Raw genomic sequence first — 20839 nt, 5'->3', positions numbered from 1 at the left:
GCCGATAGGCCGATCAAGATCAACAAGCCGCCGATAGGCCGATCAAGATCATCATCATGCTGAGGCCGATCAAGATCAACAAAGTCGTCGATAGGCCGATCAGGATCAACAAAGTCGCTGATAGGCCGATCAAGATCAACAATCCACCAATAGAAGATCAACAAAGCCACCGATGGGCCGGTCAAGATCAACAAGCCGCCAAGAATTCAAGGCAAAGAATCAGAGGATAAATATTAGAGATTGTAAGAACCCAAAATATTAATACAGATTGTATTTAGTCCACGAAATAGAATTTCTAGTGTGAACAAATTGGCACGCCTAGTGGGACCTCGGCATGATGATGATCTTGATCGGCCCATCGGCGACTTGATGTTGATGTTGATCTTGATCGGTCTATCGACGGCTTGATGTTGATGTTGATCTTGATCGGCCTATCGATGGCTTGTTGATCTTGATCGGCCTATTGGCGGCTTGATGTTGATCTTGATCGGCCTATCGATGGTTTTGTTGATTTTGATCGGCCTATCAGTGACTTGTTGATCTTGATCGGCTTATCAGTGGCTTGTTGATCTTGATCGGCCTATCGGCAGCTTGATGTTCATCTTGATCGGCCTCGGGCTTGATGATGATCTTGACCGGCCTCTAGCTTGATGATCTTGATCGGCCTCTAGCTTGATGACGATCTTGATCGGCCTCTCGGCGGTTTGATGTTGATCTTGATCTTGATCGGCCGGCCTATCGGCGGCTTGATGTTGATCTTGATCTTTATCGTCCTATCGATGACTTGTTGTTCTTGATCGGCCTGTCGGCGGCTTGATGTTGACTTTATCGGCCTATCGATGGCTTTGTTGATCTTGATCAGCCTATCGGCGGCTTGATGTTGACTTTATCGGCCTATCGACGACTTTGTTGATCTTGATCGGTCTATCGACGGCTTGTTGATCTTGATTGGCCTATCAGTGGCTTGTTGATCTTGATTGGCCTATCAGTGGCTTGTTGATCTTGATCGGCCTATCGATTTATTCCGGTTCGCCTTTGTTCTTAGAAGAGCGAATTCCTAGCCCAGAAATTAGAACATGAAGCTCTCCCCAAATGTGAATTTGTGGTTTCTCTCCAGCTCCATAAAATTTAATAAAATCAAACTCCCCATAAAATTTATTTTTGATTTGTTTTAGTTTTTTTACCTATATATCATATGTTTTATAATCCATCAAATACACATGACAATACTTTTTCAAATAAAAACTTATCAAAAAGTAAAAACTACAAAACATTTTCAAATTTAAGGTAAAAATTACAACTCTTTCTAAATTTAAGTTTTAATCAAAAGGTACAAACTAATACAAATTGGGAAATCGAGGGTAAATTTTGATTTTTTTTCGTTAAAACTTTATTTAGAATTACATATGTTAAAAATGGAATCTAGTCAAGTTGATGAGAAATCCATTTTTTATTGTTTTTATTTTCTTCAAGAAATTATAAATAAAAAGGTAGCGTGGAATCTTATGGATGAGAGGAAAGTTTTGGATGAGTGGGATATTCTTTTTCCCATCCTACAAATAGGATTGCTAGTACGAGTTACCAAACATAGCAAACACACAACTTTGTCTGTGGAAGAAGGCGAAGCAAAGAGCAAAAGAAGAAAATGGTGCAGCTTCCAAGGTACGTAGCATTCAAATCTAAATTAAAGAACGACTACAGAAAAATCGGCTATTTGCGCTATGTGAACGAAGATTCAGAAATAAAAACATATTTGCAATATTCTGGGGAGGCTGTTCTAAGTCCATACACAAAGTTTGAAGTAGAACGATCCAAATGTGACCTCTCATTGGTCAACATACGATGTTGTTACAACAACAAATATTGGGTTAGTTTGTCTGAAACTAATTATACTCATCCTACTGTTGCAAGGGCTGAAAAGCCTGAGGAAGACAAATCGAAATGGAATTGCACACTATTCCAACCTGTTTATGATAGCTCTCATCAAGCATTTCGATTTCGCCATGTTTTTACTGGTTATTTTGTGGCCTTGTGGCAAGTTGGTTTTGCAGAAGGGAACTGTTTGCGTGCAAGTTTTCCATACCCTGACGATTGCAGTCTTGGCGATCTTAACACAGTCATTGATTACGAAGCTTTGGTTTCAATACCTAAATATGTTGCTTTTAAGGGTGATAATGACTGCTACCTCAGTTCTCGTTGGATTGAAGGTCACGAATATCACCAATTTTCTTCGAGTGATCTTGGCGATTCCAGGGTTCGGATGGAAACCTTCATCACAAAAGATGGAAATATTCGAATTAAGTCAAATTACTTTGGAAAGTTTTGGAGGCGTAGTCCTAATTGGATTTGGGCTGATTCCACTGACACCTCAACAAACAATCCCGACACTTTGTTTTGCCCAACTAAAGTTGATAACAATAATGTTATTGCTCTTCGTAACTTAGGTAATAACAACTTTATCAAGAGGCTCACAACCGAAGGCAAGACAAGTTGTCTCAATGCTGCTACGGATTCAATTGATGCATATTCACGGTTACAGATGGAGGAGCCTGTTCTTGAAAGAGAAATCTATAATATAAATTTCCATCCTGCCGATTCAAGAATCTATGATCAAACTGTACTTGTGATGGCCACGGGGAATGGTACCAACCGAACAGAAGTACCCAACACAATGAACTTGAATCTATCGTATATTGAAACCGAATCAAGCGCGTGGAGTTCTTCAATCTCTATTAAATTGGGTGTTAAAACCACTATTCAAACAGGAATTCCTCGTATTGTTGATGGAAAGGTTGAAGTATCGTCTGAGCTTACTGGATCATACCAATGGGGAAAAACTATAACAAAAACACAAACAGTTGGAAGCACATATCAAGTAACTGTGCCACCAAAGACTACTGTGATTGTCAGTTTGTTGGCAACGACAGGTAAATGTGATGTGCCCTACTCGTATAGTCAACGTGACACTCTCATTAATGGGGAAATCAAATATTATGAAATGGATGATGGTGTTTACCACGGTGTCAATAACTACAATTTCACGTATGAAACTAAAAGCAAACCAGCAAGTTAACTAATACTACTACTGATAAGAATGTTTATGGGTAACATTTTTCAAAAACCCTCACGAGAATGTTGAAAAGGCTTGTTGCATGTGCTAAATGCAATCGTGTATTTCCTTTCCTTAATGTATGTGTGTGGCTTTAGTTTGTATTATCTATGTAAAAGAATAAAAGTATATATTGTAGGGATGTCTACAATAATATAATAATAAAATGTCGTGTTGTAATGTTGGTACTTCTCTATTGAGAGTTAATAAAAGTTTGCTTTATTACTTATTTTGTTTTCTTGTTTATTACTTATTTTGTATTTCTTCTCGGTTATATTTGGTTTGATATTTTATTTATCTATTTATATTTGAAGATATTTTCCTCTTATTTGTCAAATGTAGAAAGTAAATATGTGCTTGGTTGCAATTCACTCGTTACATTCCTTCAAAATATTAAACTATAATTTTTTACTGTGTATTAAACTATAATTTTTTACTGTGCAACGAATGAAATATATTTCTGACATTTATGAAATAACGTTACATGTTTTATGCTAAATTGAATGTATCTCAACTCGTAAGATATATATATCCTAGATCAAGAGGTCGAAGATTCAAATTTCTAGTTCTACGAGTTGTTGAACTAAAAAACGATAAAAAACAAAACGTTACAAAATTTGTCCATAATTATTAATAATAACTTTAGTTTAGAGTAGTTGATGATGATCTTATACAAGATAAATTGGAGACTCTATAACTATAATTATAATTAAGGCAATCAGCTCTACAAACAATAATACTAAGTATTGTGATAAATGGTAGGTTATTTGATTATTTCAATAGGACTAAAATAGTCCGTAAAAAGAATAAAAAACCCACTATTCCTTGAAATTTCTACTATTCAGCCTGCGAAGGGGTGAGTATAGCATTAGAGCTATGAATATGGCCCATCATCATCGAAACAATTTCCGTGAGATTTTTTCACAAATTGAGAAAAAATATGGAGGATAAATTGAAACTATGTTGCATGCTATCAATCTAAGATTCAAACAAACCTCAAACTAGAGGCAACCTTTACCGAGAGAGATGAAAACCACGCAGCACATGCGGGGGCAGATCCACGTTAGGGCATGGGAGCACGCCTCAAATAAATCAACCTGGATATGAAAATAAAATGGGCAACGCTGCAATGTGTTGTAGCACATAATTCAAGTGGTCGTTGGGGTGTGTAGTTGCACAGAATCACCAGGGCAGCAGGGCAATGCTTTGGCAGAGTTATAGAGACGAGATCCTGGGGTTGTAGTGCATCATCGACAACCTATTATCGTGGGTATTTGGTGAGGTTTTTCATTCTTGTTTCCTAGGATTCTATAGTTGTAGTTTCTCGAAGCTAGGTGGATTTTGTGGAGACCTATAGATTTGAGAGATTGTATTGCCCATTGTATTTATTCCAATATCATAGTAGAACAAACCCATTGTCGCGGAAGACTGGACGTAGCCTAGAGTTTGGTGAACCAGTATAAATTTGCTTGTGTCCTTTATGTGCTTTTCATACTTTCTCTTATTATTGTGGTTGATTGTGTTTTTCACTGACGAACTGTGGAAGGAGAAAAGTTCATGGTAAGTAATTTTCCCAACTAGTGGTATGAGAGCTGTAAAGTTGCAGTATCATGGGATCCCGTGGAAAGTCACATCACTACTTCAGGGGAGTTTTGAGATTTGATGGGGAAAATTTTGGGTTTTGGAAGATGCAAGTGACAGATCTTCTTACATACAAGAAGATACACAAACCCTGAAAGAATGACCACCTATTGGGATGACATACAAGGAATGTGCGGAGATTGATGAATAGGTCGTAGGGATCATCAGGTTGTGTTTGTCAATGAATGTGGCAAGTATCCTGGTGAGTTAGAAAACGGCGATGGGAATCATGAAGGCACTGACAGATAGGTATAAAAAAACCCTAGACCAACAGCAAGGTGTATCTCACTACGAGATACTTAAACATTCATTTGGAGGAAGAAACGTCGGTGAACTCCCACATCAATGAGGTGACTAAACTGATAAACCAGTTGGAGTCGATGTAGATCACTTTTTTAGAGGAGGTGAAAGTTATAAACTTGTCTTATTTGCCTGATAGTTGGGAAACGATAAAGATGGCGGTGTCAAATTCATTGGGGGACAAAAGTCTGAAATTTTCAGATATCTGTGACACTGCAATTGCTGAGGAGATTCGAAAGAAAAGAACTGGAAAGAATTTTGAATCCACTTCTGGTGGTAAGAACCATTTGGAGTGACAAAAAGAATATGAATTATGCGAAATAGCAGAGACATGGCCAGAGAGGTGGGAGTGGCAAGATTGAATGTTTCTACTGCCAAGAAGGGTCACTTCAAGAAACACTACAAGAAGCTTAAAGAGGATAAAGCCAAGAAAATACAGACAATGCTTTATCAAATGACATGTTGTTAGCATCCGTTGAGAGTGATACAACTTTTGTGGATTCGTCATCATAATGGGTAGTCGACAGTGCAGCTTTGGTGCATATATCTTCAGATAGGAGTTTGTTCACATCCTTAACTGCAACAAATCATGGCGTATTGAGGATGGGAAATAGGAAGCTCTTAAAGATCATAAGAATTGGGGATGTTCGTCTCAGGGCCGACAGTAGGACCGAGCTAGTTTTGCATGGTGTGAGTTATGTACCCAGTTTCGGGTGAATTTGATATTAGCGGGGAAACTGGATGACGAAGGCTAAAGAAGTGAGTTCGTAGAGAACAGGTGGAAACTCATGAAGGCATATGAGGTAGTGGTTGTTAGCTACAGAGAAGCTTTAGTGTATGTGTTGCGGTTTGGCGTTACCAGAGCATCTGAGAAACGTGTTATGCACAAGGTTGCAAATAGTTCAGGGGGAGATTTGAAAAAACTAGTAGTATTGATAGTTAGGATATCAGTTATACCCTTGATACCCTAACAATATCTCTAATCTATCCTAATAGCAAACCTATCACAATTCTCAAGGGAGTGGAAACTGGAAACAAGCATAATAGTTTTGATAATCACTATTAGATCTAATTTACTAATGGAATATCTAATATATCAGTTAACAAATATAATCTTAAACAGCAGACCAACCAAACCAGTGTTCAATAAGACTGTAGTCTTGTAAAGGCTGAGTGATAATAGGTTCTGCAGCTAGTTCAATATCATTGTCTGGTTCATCAGGATTATCTGGTTCATTAGGATTCTGTACTTGATCAACAACATCTGTCTTACTAGTTGGAAGTTCCAACTCCATTTCAAAAGTTTGTCCAGTGACACTTTCCTGATTATCCTCTAATGTTACGTTTTCATAAGCCATTTTAGACTCATCAAAGCTTACATCTCATGCATTTTTCTTCACCTTTTTCAACGCACCACAGTTTATAACCTTTGACACCATGAGGATAACCTAAGAATAGACACTTCTTGGCTCTATTGTCCAACTTACTGTCTTTGCTGTGTGCATAAGCAATGCAGCAAAAAATCTTAAGATTATTCAAGTCTGGAAGGTGTTTGGACCACTTTTCAATGGGTGTTTTAAATTCAATGGCAGAGGATGGACTTCAGTTTACTAAATAAGTTGCTGTTGACAGTGCTTCACCCCAAAATTTCTTTGGCAAATGAGCATTTGACATCAAGCATCTTATATTTTCAAGCAACGTTCGATTCATCCTCTCGGCCAACCCATTTTGCTGTGGAGTTCCTCTAACAATTAGATTCCTATTGATCCCTTTCTTTGCACAGAAAATTTTGAATTTATTACTCAAGAATTCCAACCCATTATCAGTCTGCAAGTTCTTTACCTTCCTTTCAATCTGTTTCTCTACTAATGTTTTCCATTAAACAAATTTTCTGAAGGTTTCATCTTTAGTTTTAAGTAGATATGTTCATACTTCCGTGAAAAATCATCAACTATTGACAAAAAATACCTTGCTTCCTTATGGTAGATATTTTTTCAGGACCCCACAAATCAGCATGAACATACTCCAAAATCCCTCTTGAGCAATGTTTTCCTTTGCCAAAAGAAAATCTAGTTTGTTAACCATAGATGCAATGTTCACAAATGTTAGGTGAATCTATGGTTGTTTTCCCAAGTAGTCACTGCTTTGACAGCTCTTTTAATCCCCTTTCACTCATGTGGTCAACCTCATATGCCACATTTTTGTATGTTGTTGATCTTTTGAAGAGGCTACTGCAAAACATCCAATAATTGTATTTTCATCCAAAACATAGAAGCCATTTTGTAAATATCCTTTGGCCTTAACCATTGTTCCCTTAATAATTTTCATTGTTTCATTCTCAAGTTTGCATATGTAGCCACTTTTATCAAAGACATCAAAGGATATTAAGTTTCTTTTCAAATCAGGCACATATGTTACTGAAGTAAGCTTCTTGACCTGATTATCAAACATTTTAACAAAGACACTCCCAATCCCTTTAATGCTACATTCATGGTGATTACCCAGTAGCACTTTTCCTCCTTCAATATCTTGAAATTTCTTAAACCAATGTTTATTAGGGGTCATATGAAAATTACATCCAGAGTCTAAGATCCATTCAAAGTTAAAACTCCCTTCAGATATTGTTAAAACCTTAGCAGTATCATAATTTTCTTTCACATTTGCATTATGTGACTCTTCATCTCTTTTGTTTTCATTTTTCTGCTTGTTTTTCAACTCAAAACAATTTCTTCTTATATGACCCTCTTTGTGACAATAGAAACACTTCTTAACCTTCCCTTGAGATTTAGATATGTTTCTATTATTGCTTTTATTTGGTTTTTGATCTGTTTTGTCCCTAGCCATCAATGCTTTAGAGTCTTTGGCTTTGTTTTTCTTAATTTCCAGATCTATGGATCTCAAAGCATTTAACACAATGTCTAATGTTAAGTTATGCCTTCCATATTTTATAGCAGTTTTCACCTCATTGTAGGAGTCAGGAAGAGAATTAAGCAATATATGGCCTTGTTTTCATCAGACATTACTTCATCTATATTGGTAAGGTCAAGAACAATCTTATTGAACCCATCTAAATTCTGTTCAAGGTCTTTGCTAACATCCATCTTGAAACCAAAAACTTTTCCTTAATATAAATCTTATTGGTTAATGATTTTGTGAGGTAAAGTGAGTCTAATTTGGTCCAAAGTCCTTTACAGTCTTGGCTTCATGTACTTGGCGCAAAATATTGTCAGCCAAATACAATATTATAGTACTAAAAGCAATTCCTTTAAATTATTCAATTTCCAGGGGTGTTAAAGCTTCAGGCCAAGTAGAATTATCATCTAAAAGTTTTAGAAACCTTTTGTTGAAATAAGATCACATTGATAAAGATCTAACCAAAGATATAGTTTGAGTAATGATTCTAAAGAATAATTTGTTGGGATAAAAACTTAATTTTATGGATCAATTTGAACCAAGTAGGAAATAGCAAGTAAAAATAATTTAAACAAGCAAACCTCCTCAAGACAAGGAGTAAAACACTACGGACTGAAGTCAAAATCTCCACTATAATCAATGGGCTACAACAAGCTCTCCCATAGTCACCACTAGAGGCGTACAATAATAGATATCTCTAGACAATAAATATCGGTAAACATAGAAATAATACAGAGAAGAAAAATTAGACACATCTCACTTAAAAGTGGCACCCAACCACCCACTGTATCTATGTTTTTTAGGTTATTTGATAGTTTTTCGTTGGATAGTTTTTTTGTTTTTTGTTTTTATTTGTTTTGTAGGAGTTGAATTAAAGAAGCAGAGAAAAAGATAAATTTTAGAAGAAAAAGAGTTATCGTTCCAGCATGTTGGTGCTTAGGCACCAATAGGTGGTGCCTAGGCGCCAAAGTTGGCAGAAAAAAAATGACGGAATGGTCGGCGCCTAGGAGCTACGAAGTTGGAAGCGGAGTTTTTGCTGGCACGTGTTTGGAAGTCTAGGCGCTGCGAACAGAACTTGCGTTTTTAAGCTTATTTTTAGCCTAGCCGAAAAGGGAAGGGATGAGAGTTTTAGAGAAAAAAAAATGGAGGTGATCCAAAAGGAAGAAGTTTTTTTGAGATTCAAAAGAGAAAAGCGACGACAAAAAGATTGAAGATTCACAAGAGAGTGTTTAGGATTTACTCTCTTCCTATCTTTTTCCATTTTTCTTTCTCATGAACATTGAGATGTAGATTGTTCTTCTTAATTATAGCATGAACTAATTACACTTTTTCTAGGGCGCTGATGTAGCCTTTATCAAAATTTATTCCTCCTTGTTCTTTATTTGATTTCTAGTCTAAACTTATTGGGTGTGAGAATTTTTCTTTTCTTAATACATTGTTTGGATTTGACCAATCTTTACATTGATTCTTTGTCATAAATCGAGGTTGACAAACAAGATTATTGGCTAGGCTTGAATAGTTCTCCTTTATTTGAGCAAGAGATAGAGATATTCTTGCAAAATTTTATTTTCCGGTTGCCCGTCTCAAGCAAGGTTCGTTGTCTTTTATTTTCCCGTTGGTTAAATAGAATTTGTTTTAAAACAAACGAATTTTATTTGGTAAATCAACCCAAGTTTTAAAAAGCAAAAAAAAAATTTATTTTAAGTTTTTAAATGTAAAATAAATCGAATTTTGGATTTTTAAAGAAAATATATTTTTTAAAAGTTGGTTTTCCTAAATGATAAAAAGAGTAAAAGATTCTGGGATTTTTTTTTCAAAAATTGTTTTTCTAAAGGAATAAAAAGAGTAAAAGATTTTGAGATTTTTAAAAATTTGTGTTCGTAAGTGAATAAAAAGAATAAAAGATTTTTGGGAATAAATTTCGTTTTAAAAGTAATTGAGTTTAGTAGAGTTCAGTTAAAAAAAAGGAAAAAATTCTTTCTTTTTCAAGGAGAGTTTAAAAGTAAAGCTTTTTTTTTTTCTTAAGTTTTAGAAAATAAATTAAAATATTTGTTTTTTAAAATAAAATCATGTCTTATCCTAGGGCGTTAATGCAGGGTAAGAAGCTTAAGGATTAATATCTATGATCCAAATTTGAGTCTTTATGTGTTCAAAATAAAAATTATTTTGTACTTTTTTTTTTTTAAATTGATTATTATTTCAAAGATTTCAATAGAAATTGTAACCTTTCAATATTCTCGAGTTATTAAATTTTTTCTAATGGTCTTCGTGCCACTCATGCCTCAAACAAAGTGTAACATGAGATATTTAAATTAAAATACAAAAACAATTTTATTTTGGACTAAATAAAATAGGATAATTTATGGCAAAATATGGTACATAGATGTCGTAGGGTGTTAACACCTTCCTTATGCTCAGTCGACTCTTAAACCAAAAATCTGTTTTTCGCATATCGTTTTTATTTTTGGGTGACCAATCACACCTTGTGGATGATTGGTGGCGATTCCAAACCTTTATCTCGAAAGAGACCCATCATCGACTACTTCGCATCGCAATGACGTTGCGACAGGACTTATAAGATATAATATAACCAATATAACTTAAATAGTCTACTGATTAAAGACCTTTATCTTGGTAAAATTGTTGATATTGTCTATAGGAGACATTAGAGTATAGGTGTCATGTACAATAATGTGATTGTAAATATGATTGGACAGTGATGTATTTGTAAGTATATGAATGAATGAATCTCATAGCAAAAGTTTAGGGCCGTTTCATAACTTTTAAATTTTTTATTTCTTTATGTTTTGTTTGTGTTTCGTGTTTCTTTGTTTATTATTTTTTAAAAAATAAAATTAAAATTGAGTTTTGATAACGGTAACTTTGTTTTCCTTTTTTTTTTATATAATAGAAACATGTTTTTTTTTTTTACAAATAATAGAAACATGTTTCTAAACTATTTATTATTTCTCAATTAAAATTTTTATATGGAATTTTAGTTTTTAGATTAAATATTCAAATTTTTATGTTATTCATTTTATAAGTGAAGAATTATAAAATAATATTTTTCATATATCTTGGAAAAACCTGGAAATGGGAATAAAAACCAACAAACTTGATTTTGTTATTTTTAAAACTTTTTGTTTCTTAAAAATAAGCAGCAACAAAAGAAAAAAGTTACTAAACGCTCGTGTTTCTAAAAATTAGAAACAAAAAATAAAAACATTACAGCCTTTCGGAATCAATGTAACTCATAAACTTTTAAGAATAAACAACGATCTTGATTTAAGCACAAGCAATCAACTCCAAAAAGTGATTTCTACCTTTTACAATGAATAAAATGGAGAGGTAGAAGTGACTTTAACAGTGAAATGGAACTGTTGAATGGGTGATTTATAAATTAGTATTTATAAATTTGTCATTCCTACTCAATACACAATATTAATTAAGTCAACTCAAAAAAGTTCTAGCAAATTCTATTAAAATTTAAACACTAAAAAAAGATAATAGATTTACGGCATACTAATTTCCAAGATTTGATTGGTAGCCATGGTATAAGATAATCTCACAAGAGTTAGTCAAGCATAGATTGTTAAGGATGGATAAATTACCATCCAATCCAAAAACTAAGCTGATGGGTTGGGTAAATTTAATTCATATATATGGATTCTCAACACTTCCCTTCACTTGTGGGGTTGGTTAATTGTACAAGACCCAACAAATAGAAATCATTATAAATGGGGAGGAAACAACAGTGTATGGATTTGAATACAGGACCTCTCCCTCTGATACCATGTGTCATGATCATACTTTTTTCAATCGTGTGGTGTCATGATCTAAGCTCGATCATGGCCAGCCTTACAGAGAATTCAAGTCCCAATACACTTTTTGTGTCCTTTGTGACTTCATCGGACCTTAGGCAAGGTTTTTTGTCAATTATGGCATGCATCTCTGAGGAGAGTGGCACGACCAAACATCATCCCAGAAGAAAATCAACTTACCAATGCCAGTGGGGTTGTGTAATAGTGTTGGGTTTGTAAGGAGAGTGCAAACAAAGTCCCACATGACTAGGGAAGGGGGTGATTCATGGTATATAAGAGAGGACAATTATCTCCATTGGTATGAGAAATTTTGGAGAAATTTTGTTCGTTTTTTTCTTTTTTTGTCAAATAAATTAAAGAGGAGAATTTGAATCTAAGTAATTCAATCCACCTTGACATTTCGTATATGTGGTCAATGACATTTGCTTGTGCAATATTTTGGTTCCTTTTCGAGTTTGTCTAAAGTCATGTGTTTTAAATCAACTCTTCTTTTTTTTTAATATTTAAATTCAATAATTTTCTATAGAAAAGACTCGTTTTGCATGCCAGTTTAAATAAATAAATAAATAAAATGAATAGAACTACCTTAGAGGTTAATTATAATATCACACCCTCGAACTCCTAATTTAATCAATCGTCCCTGAATTTAAAAAATTGTTACAATTAAAGTCTTAAATTTTGCAAAATGGACCATCTATTCCTCAACTATAACAAGTATTACAATTTAACACAAAATTTGTTAGTTCTAATAGAAACTTTAATATATTTAAGAATTAAGAAATTGTTGTTTTCAAATCAATGTTGAGCCAACATCTCAATTTAGAAATTATGTAAAATAAATTTTGGGTTGATTGTAACAATTTTATACGTCACGGTTTTACTGTCACTATACTATAGTTGAAAGGTGGTTTCTGCACTAATATATTTAAATGTTTATTTGCAACATGTTAGAGTTGAAGTAGGAAAAATTAGAAGAAAGCAGATTAGTAGATGGAGAAAGTTTAGAGAGAGAGAAGGAGAAAGAGAAAAATATGGTAGACACGCCATGTAAGTGGTTCGGTCAAATTAGACCTACATCCACTGAGAGCAGTATTACAAAGGATTTTTTTTTTTAAGTGGTTCTCATCACTCTACCCTTTTAACATCCCGAAGCTATATATAGGTTAGAGTACAAAAATGTTATTTTACACTAATGCTCTTAAGTGATAGATGGTTTCAACTATACTTGCACCACGTGAAATATCAATTCTCCACCTTTGGAACCTTCTGGATAGTGAAAAACTGCCCCCCCCCCTTTTTTCACAACTTTGTTTCAGGGTTAGCGATTCCGGCCAATTTAAGACAGTGTTCGAATTCGGCCTGGGTTACAATCTTCGTCAACATATCTGCGGCGTTTTCTGAGGTATGTATCTTCTCCACCTCAATTAGACCTCGTTCTATCTGTTCTCTTACGAAGTGAAATTTTATGTCGATATGTTTCGTTCGATTGTGAAATTGTTGGTTTTTGGAGAGATATATTGCATAAAAGGAGGAGAAGTAGTGGCTGCGGCGCATCAAGGCACTTCTTCGATGGTCCCCGTCCGCCCGGCCTGCCGGCCCGCTCTGAAGAATGAATGGGCACTTTGATTGTCGCAATATATTCTGACTTGCGGTTGGTTAACTCCAAATTCTTTTAGGAGTCCTTTTAGCCATAGGGCTTCCTTCACTCCTTCAGCTAGGGCAATAAATTCTGCTTCTGTAGTAGATAAGGCAACTACAGGTTGAAGTGTTGATTTCCAACTAATAATATTTTTCCCAAGTAGAAACATATACCCTGAAAGAGATCTCCTTTGGTCTAGATCTCCTACATAGTCAGCATCTACATAACCATAAAGCTCTAATTTTTCAGTTATGTTTTCCGTGTATAGTAATCCTGTCTCACTAGTTCCTTTTAGGTACCTCAAAATCCACTTTACTGCTTTCCAATGCCTTTTTCCAGGTCTAGACATATACCGACTGATTAAGCTAGATGAATAGGCCAAGTCAGGTCTAGTACATATCATTAGGTACATGACACTGCCTACTGCACTTGTATAGGGAACAGTTTCCATATACTTGATATGTTCAGCTTCTGTTTCAGTTGGAGAGTTTTCTGTGGATAGCTTGAAGTGTTGGGCAAGGGGTGTTTTTACAGGTTTAGCCTCAGTCATTTTGAATTTTGAGACTATTCTTTTACAATATGGACATTGGTTTACATGTAAAACCCCTTCAGTTTTGTTTCTCAAGATTTCCATACCCAAAATTCTTCGGGCTGCCCCTAGTTCTGTCATCTCAAATTCATTTTTCAAGCAATCTTTGACCTCAGTTAAGTCATTTTTCTTTCTTCCTGCTAGTAGCATGTCATCCACGTACAAAAGGAGATATATTTTCTCCATTAAGGGTGTTGTTTTCACATAGAAGCAACTGTCATATGAACTCCTTTGGAACCCATTTTTAGTCACAAAATTATCAAACCTCTGGTACCAACACCTTGGGGACTGTTTTAGTCTATACAGAGATTTGTGTAGGAGACACACATGATCCTTTTTATCTTCCTGACAGTAGCCTTCAGGTTGCTTTAAATAGATTGTTTCTTTCAAGTAACCATGTAAAAAGGCTGTCTTTACATCTAACTGATCAAGTTCTAAGTCCTTTTGAGTTACCAAGGTTAGAAGTAGCCTTATGGAGGTGTGTTTTGCTACTGGTGAGAAGACCTCTGAGTAGTCTATACCTTCTCTTTGTGAGAAGCCTTTTGCAACAAATCTTGCTTTATACCTTGGTTTTTGAACTCCGGTATTCCCTCCTTAAACTTATATATCCATTTTGATGATATGGCTTTCTCTCCTTTAGGGAGAGGTACAACAGTCCATGTATTGTTTACTTCTAGAGATTCCATCTCCTGATTCATTGCATTTATCCAATCTTTGGCATGGGATCCACTTACTGCTTCCTGAAAGCTTGTAGGTTCAACATCATTGAGTGAGTGAGCCACACTCAAGGCAGCAGCAATCAAATTAGTGTCATCATATCTTTTTGGAGGTACAATTCGCCTATTCTGCCTATCCCGAGCTAGAGAGTAATCAGAAAGGTCTTCTGATTGCTGAGGTAGGTCCTCTAGGTTTTCAGCTCCTTCTTCCTCAACCTCTTGATGCATTTCTTCTATAGTGTTTTGGTTTGGTACCAAAATAGGTAGCTCCACCTCAACTGTGGTACTCGTACTCTCCTTATCACTATTTTCATTTGTGGGCTGCTGTAACATGAACATTTCCTCTTCACGAAACACCACATCCCTACTGTTTATACATTTGTTTTCTGTAGGTTGCCATAATCTGAAACCTTTAACACCTTCTGTAAAGCCTACAAACATGCATTTAATAGCTCGTGGTTTCAATTTTCCTTGGTTTATGTGGGCATACCCAACACAACCAAAAACCTTTAGGTTTATTAGTTTAGGAGGATGTTTGGTCCACTTTTCTTCGGGTGTGAGGAAATTATTTGCAGTGTGAGGACATCTATTCACTGTATATACTGCATAAGAGGCAGCTTCTGCCCAGAATTTTTCAGGGAGGTTTGCATCCGTTAAGAGACATCTCACACGTTCCATAATTGTGCGGTTTAGTCTCTCTGCTACTCCATTTTGTTGGGGAGTGTGTCTCACAATCTTATGTCGGATTATTCCAGCCTCCTTGCAGTAGGAGTTGAATTTTTCTCCACAAAATTCTAACCCATTATCAGTTCTTAAGTATTTTACTGATCTATTGGTCTGATTCTCTACCATCTTCCTCCATTCTTTAAATTTTTCAAGTGCTTGATCCTTAGTCTTTAGAAAGTAAATCCAAGATTTCCTTGAAAAATCATCTATGAAGGTTAGAAAATACCTCGAATTACTCAGAGAATGTGTTTGTGTTGGTCCCCATAGGTCAGAATGTATGTAGTCTAAGATGTCTTTAGTTGTATGTTCTGACTTTTGGAAGCTCTGTCTCTTGGATTTACCAAGAATGCATTGTTCACAGAAACTGACTTCTTTGTGTAGACCTTGAGGTAGAACTCCTTGTTTTTTCAAGTTCTTGTAGTCCTTTTGTGCTGATGTGAGACAACTGCTTGTGCCACAAGTCTCCTTGAGATAGTTTATTTGTAGTTGTCATAAGTGCTGATCCTAATGAAGCAATGTCTTTCACCACATACAGACCATTGTTTTTCTCTCCCACAAGAACAATCTTTAAGTCCTTTTTAACTTCTAGAGTTCCTCCTTGGCTATTATAAGTGCAGCCAATTGCATCTAGCATTCCAAGAGAGATTAGGTTTCTCTTGAGATTAGGAACATGTCTAACATTTTGTAATAATTTTGATGTTTCATCCTTCATTTTTAAGACAACTGATCCAATGCCTACAACCTCACAGATGTTATTGTTTCCCATATACACTGATCCACCATTCCATCTTTTGTAGGTATGGAACCATTCTTTCAATGGAGTCATGTCATATGAGCAGCCGGAGTCTAGTACCCATTCTTGATTGTCCCGAGAGCTTCCAGTACAGGCACTGTGTCCTGTGGCTGCTAAGACATCAGAGTAAGTACAAGCCATTTCTCCCACCGATGCTTCCGCTTGTTTTGACTTTTTATTCTTCCAATTTTGCTTCTTTTTGAGAAATAAGCAATCTTTCTTGAGGTGTCCTATTTTGTGACAATGACTGCATCTTATTTTTGATTTTTCTCTCTCATCCTGCTGTGGTTTCGAGTCTTTCCAGTTATTTTTTAACTTGCCTTTCACAAAGTGGCCTTCTGCTTGTGTATTATCTCTTTTCAACGAAATTAGCTCGAGTTCTCTAGTCTTGACAGCAAATATGATTGCTTCTGTTGTTATTGGCTCTCTGCCATATTTTAATGCTACCTTGACTTCTCTGTAGGCTTCTGGTAGAGAGTTTAAGAGAATGAAGGCTTCATTTTCATCCCCAATCTTTTCTCCTAGGTTCTTGAATTCTGATGACATCTTCTTGAAGTCATCAAGATTATCAGATAATGATTTTGTATTATCCATCTTGTAGGTAAAGATTTTCTCCCTGAGATATACTTTATTTGGGAGATCTTTAGAAGAAAAAATTGTTTCTAGCTTTGTCCAGACTTCATATGCTGTCTTCAAATCTATAATTTGCCTTAAAACACTGTCACTTAAATTCAGAATTAAAGTTCCATATGCGATTTCCTCCATTGTTTACTTTTCCTCTGCTTTGATCGACTGGGGTAACTTGGTAGGATCTTGAATTGCCTTCGAAGCCTTTTGCTGTCCAATTACAACTTTAATTTTGACTTTCCACAATTCAAAGTCGCCCTTTCCATCGAACTTCTCCATTTTGAATCTTGCTACAACCATGATTTGAATCTTGATTCTTGCAGGTGACTACTGTTCTTCTTCTAACTTGTCTCTGATACCAGTTTTGTTAGAGTTGAAGCAGGAAAAATTAGAAGAAAGCAGATTAGTAGATGGAGAAAGTTTAGAGAGAGAGAAGGAGAAGGAGAAAAATATGGTAGACACACGATGTAAGTGGTTCGGTCAAATTAGACCTACATCCACTGAGAGCAGTATCTTCACTATATCAGGTAAAGAGATTACAAAGGATTTTTTTTTTTAAGTGGTTCTCATCACTCTACCCTTTTAACATCTGGATGCTATATATAGCTTAGAGTACAAAAATGTTATTTTACACTAATGCCCTTAAGTGATAGATGGTTTCAACTATACTTGCACCACGTGAAATATCACAACAATTTTGTAAGTTTAGAGAATGATTAATCAAATGGAGAGTTTGAAGGTGTGATTGTAACCGTTAAGGATCCCACATTGAAAAGAGAATGGAACTTACAATGGTTTATAATAAACATGAACTACTCCTCTGATTACCAATTGATTTTGAGATGGAACCCCATGAATATTAATATGGTATCAGAACCCAAAATAGCTCAAATGAGGATCCGACCACAAACGATATCTATTATTTTAGGGACAAACTAATTCATTCATAATGATTAATTGTTTCTCCACTCATCCAAATTCCTTACTCAAATTAACCCACCCCAATAATCCTTTCTCTTCTTTTCTTTTTTATGAAAAGTTTTATCATCTGTTTAATTGAGTCCACTGTGGAATTTTAAGTGTTTTCTTTTTCCTCCCCTCCCTCTCCAAAAGTTATCATATAAGTATTAATTATGGAACTAATAAGGTTTTCTCTAGCTCTCTTTCTCCTTTTCTATATAATTCATGAGGAATTGTAAGTCTAAAGTTAATTGGTGATTGTAGAGTTTTCCTGTGGACGTCCATTATGCGATGGTCCTTTTAGCGAAGACTATAATGTGTCGCAATTTCTCCACTCACTTCACTGTCATATCAGCTTCTGCAAAATCATCGATTAACCTTGAGAAGGATAAATGTTCCTTTATATGATAAATTTTAGAAATTAGTGAAAATTGTCTGAGATTGGAATCTCAATTAACTGGGTTGCCTCACCATAGTTGTCGTGTGAGATGGTGGATGGAAGCAATTTTGTGGAGGAGAAGAGGATGAGAGGGATTAGGACGACGAGATATGAAAGATAGGTTAATTCGTGGCCATCGTCAAAAATTTAAAAAGTAGCAACACATCCCTACTATTTTTCTTTTTATTCTTTATTTATTCATTTATTTTTTTTTCTCTACAAATAAAGAAAATAATAATTTTCTAAACTTGGATTGTGATTTGTATATTATAATGTTTTTTTTTGAAACGTTTGTATATTATAATTTTGAATCATAGTCGATAGATAATCAAATAAGGTAGGTATATAAGGTAGGAGATAATTAAAGTTTAAGTGAATCTTTTTTTTTATGTTCTTAATAGTATATATTATATACTATATTATTTCAAGGGTTGCTTGCAAATATGACAAAAAGATTACATAAAATTAATGAAACAGCACTCACATTCTAAAATTTCAAATATAGCAAAATTTTATAAATTCACGGAGGCCCACATTGTTAAAAGTCTTAATTACCCTACAAGCTCAATATTAACATGCAAAGCCCAAAGATGGAAGCCCAAACCAAAAGAAAACCTAATTTTTCAAATTCCATCGCATTTCCGTTCGACTTCCATCCTTCACCACCACTCTTTCCATCAAACCATCAAAACAAAACCTAATTTTTCAAAATTATTCTGCTTTCCATCAATTTCCATCAAGAATTTCATCCCCAATGACTATTTTCATTCATTCGATTCTCATCCAACCTTCGAGCTTTTTATTCCAGCCCAAATATCGTCTGATTTTCGTTTGATTTCCGTCAAGAATTTCATCCCCAACGACCATTTTCGTTCGTTCGATTCTCATCGAACCTTCGAGCTTCTAATTTACTTCTAATTTCCAGCCCAAATATCGTTTGATTTCTGTCTAATTTCTTTCGTTCTCCACCATTGTATTTTGTTTTCCCGCCCTTCCCAGTTTTTAGTTTAAATTCGACGGTTTTCGATGTAACCTCCTTTGACGGTGTTTGGTGTAACCTTCCATCGACTTTGATAACTGTAAGTACATGTAAGTAGATGTCCACCTTTCGAAATCTTTATTTTGGCCTCATTTTATTGGGCTTTCAGTTTTCAGTATCGATTTACATTCTTCCATTCCATTTTTGCTTCCAGTTTCTTGCAGTAGATGTATATTTTGAATGAACTACTACTATTACATTCATCCATTTCATTAACATGCACTGATTACGATTTCTCCCTTGTATTTGATATCTATCATTAATTTCTTCATTTTGTCATTAACATGCACTGATGCCGCACTTGTTTCAGCCCTTGACCTATATAATATATGAGAATATATAAATGATTACATTTGTTTTAACTTAAAGCTTTTGTGTCTAGTATTTATTTCATAGAATGCAACTAAATCAAGGAAATTTTCTACAAGTAACATGGATTCTGGGCCTTTTTTTTTTGTCAATGTGATATATGTTTGATATACGTATGATATATAACTGATTTATGTCTGATATAACTATGATATCTACTACTACAGCTAGTATATAATGATTGACTTCTGCTATACTATTGATTTACTTCTAATATACTGACAGATATACTCCTAATATATATGTGATATATGTTTGATATACATATGATATATAACTGATTTACGTCTGATATAACTATGATATCTACTATTATAGCTGGTATATAACTGATTGACTTTTGCTATACTATTGATTTACTTTTGATATACTAATGATTGACAGATATACTCCTGATATATATGTGATATATGTTTGATAGACATATGATATAGAACTGATTTACTTCTGTTATAACTATGATATCTACAAATTATTTCAAATATATTACCTCTAATATGTTTCTTAATATACTACTAATATATCAACTAAATTTTTTTCAAATGAAAACAATGGTCCAAATAAGGAAAATGAAAACTAAAGTCATTGTAGAAATTGTTGATGTCGTGCGTCCCAAAAGACAGCATAAACCAACTCCAAAGGTGTTGTCTATGGAAAAACGAAAAGCTGCAAAAATATCATCTCCTAAGACGCGACAATCACCGGGAACGAAAATTGATCATATTGTCCAAGCTTTGACTTGAAGATTACTCAAGGATGAAGAAAGAAAACTTTTGGAACTTGTGCTTTTGGAACTTGCTTCTACTTTTCTAGACTTTTGGAACTCATACTTCTACTTTTATAGACTTTACATTGTCAGTCTACTTTGTGTTTATGAATATGACAATCTACTCATGTTTAGATTACAAGACAATATCTTAAAGGTTTTAAATGATATGCCAATTTTTTTGGGACAATATTCTTTTGATATGAATATCTTTGAGTTCATTTTGATGTTTAAACCTTTAACTTTTTGAGTTCATAGTGATATTACTTCTCCTTGATACATCTTAGTTGGCTATTGCAATACTTAGTTATCGCTCCAAGGTGCTAAAACTTTAAATCAAATTTAATTGTACTACTGATATATGTACGATGTATACTTGATATATTACTGAT

At 34.7% G+C, this 20839-nt stretch overlaps 1 protein-coding gene across 1 annotated transcript; it reads left to right on the top strand.

The window, feature by feature from the left end:
- Positions 1-1578: 1578 nt before the first annotated feature.
- On the top strand, positions 1579-3338 carry LOC111018553 (uncharacterized). Its single transcript, XM_022294685.2, has one exon. It carries the CDS (start codon positions 1646-1648, stop codon positions 3071-3073), a length of 1428 nt encoding a protein of 475 aa, XP_022150377.1. The 5' UTR covers positions 1579-1645; the 3' UTR covers positions 3074-3338.
- Positions 3339-20839: the final 17501 nt, after the last annotated feature.

Source organism: Momordica charantia (genome assembly GCF_013281855.1).
Source record: "Momordica charantia cultivar OHB3-1 chromosome 7 unlocalized genomic scaffold, Mcharantia_2.0 BLBB01000007.1, whole genome shotgun sequence".
NCBI lineage: Eukaryota > Viridiplantae > Streptophyta > Magnoliopsida > Cucurbitales > Cucurbitaceae > Momordica > Momordica charantia.
The sequence above is the reverse complement of the archived record's forward strand: the minus strand, read 5'-3'. Positions and strand labels throughout refer to the sequence as shown.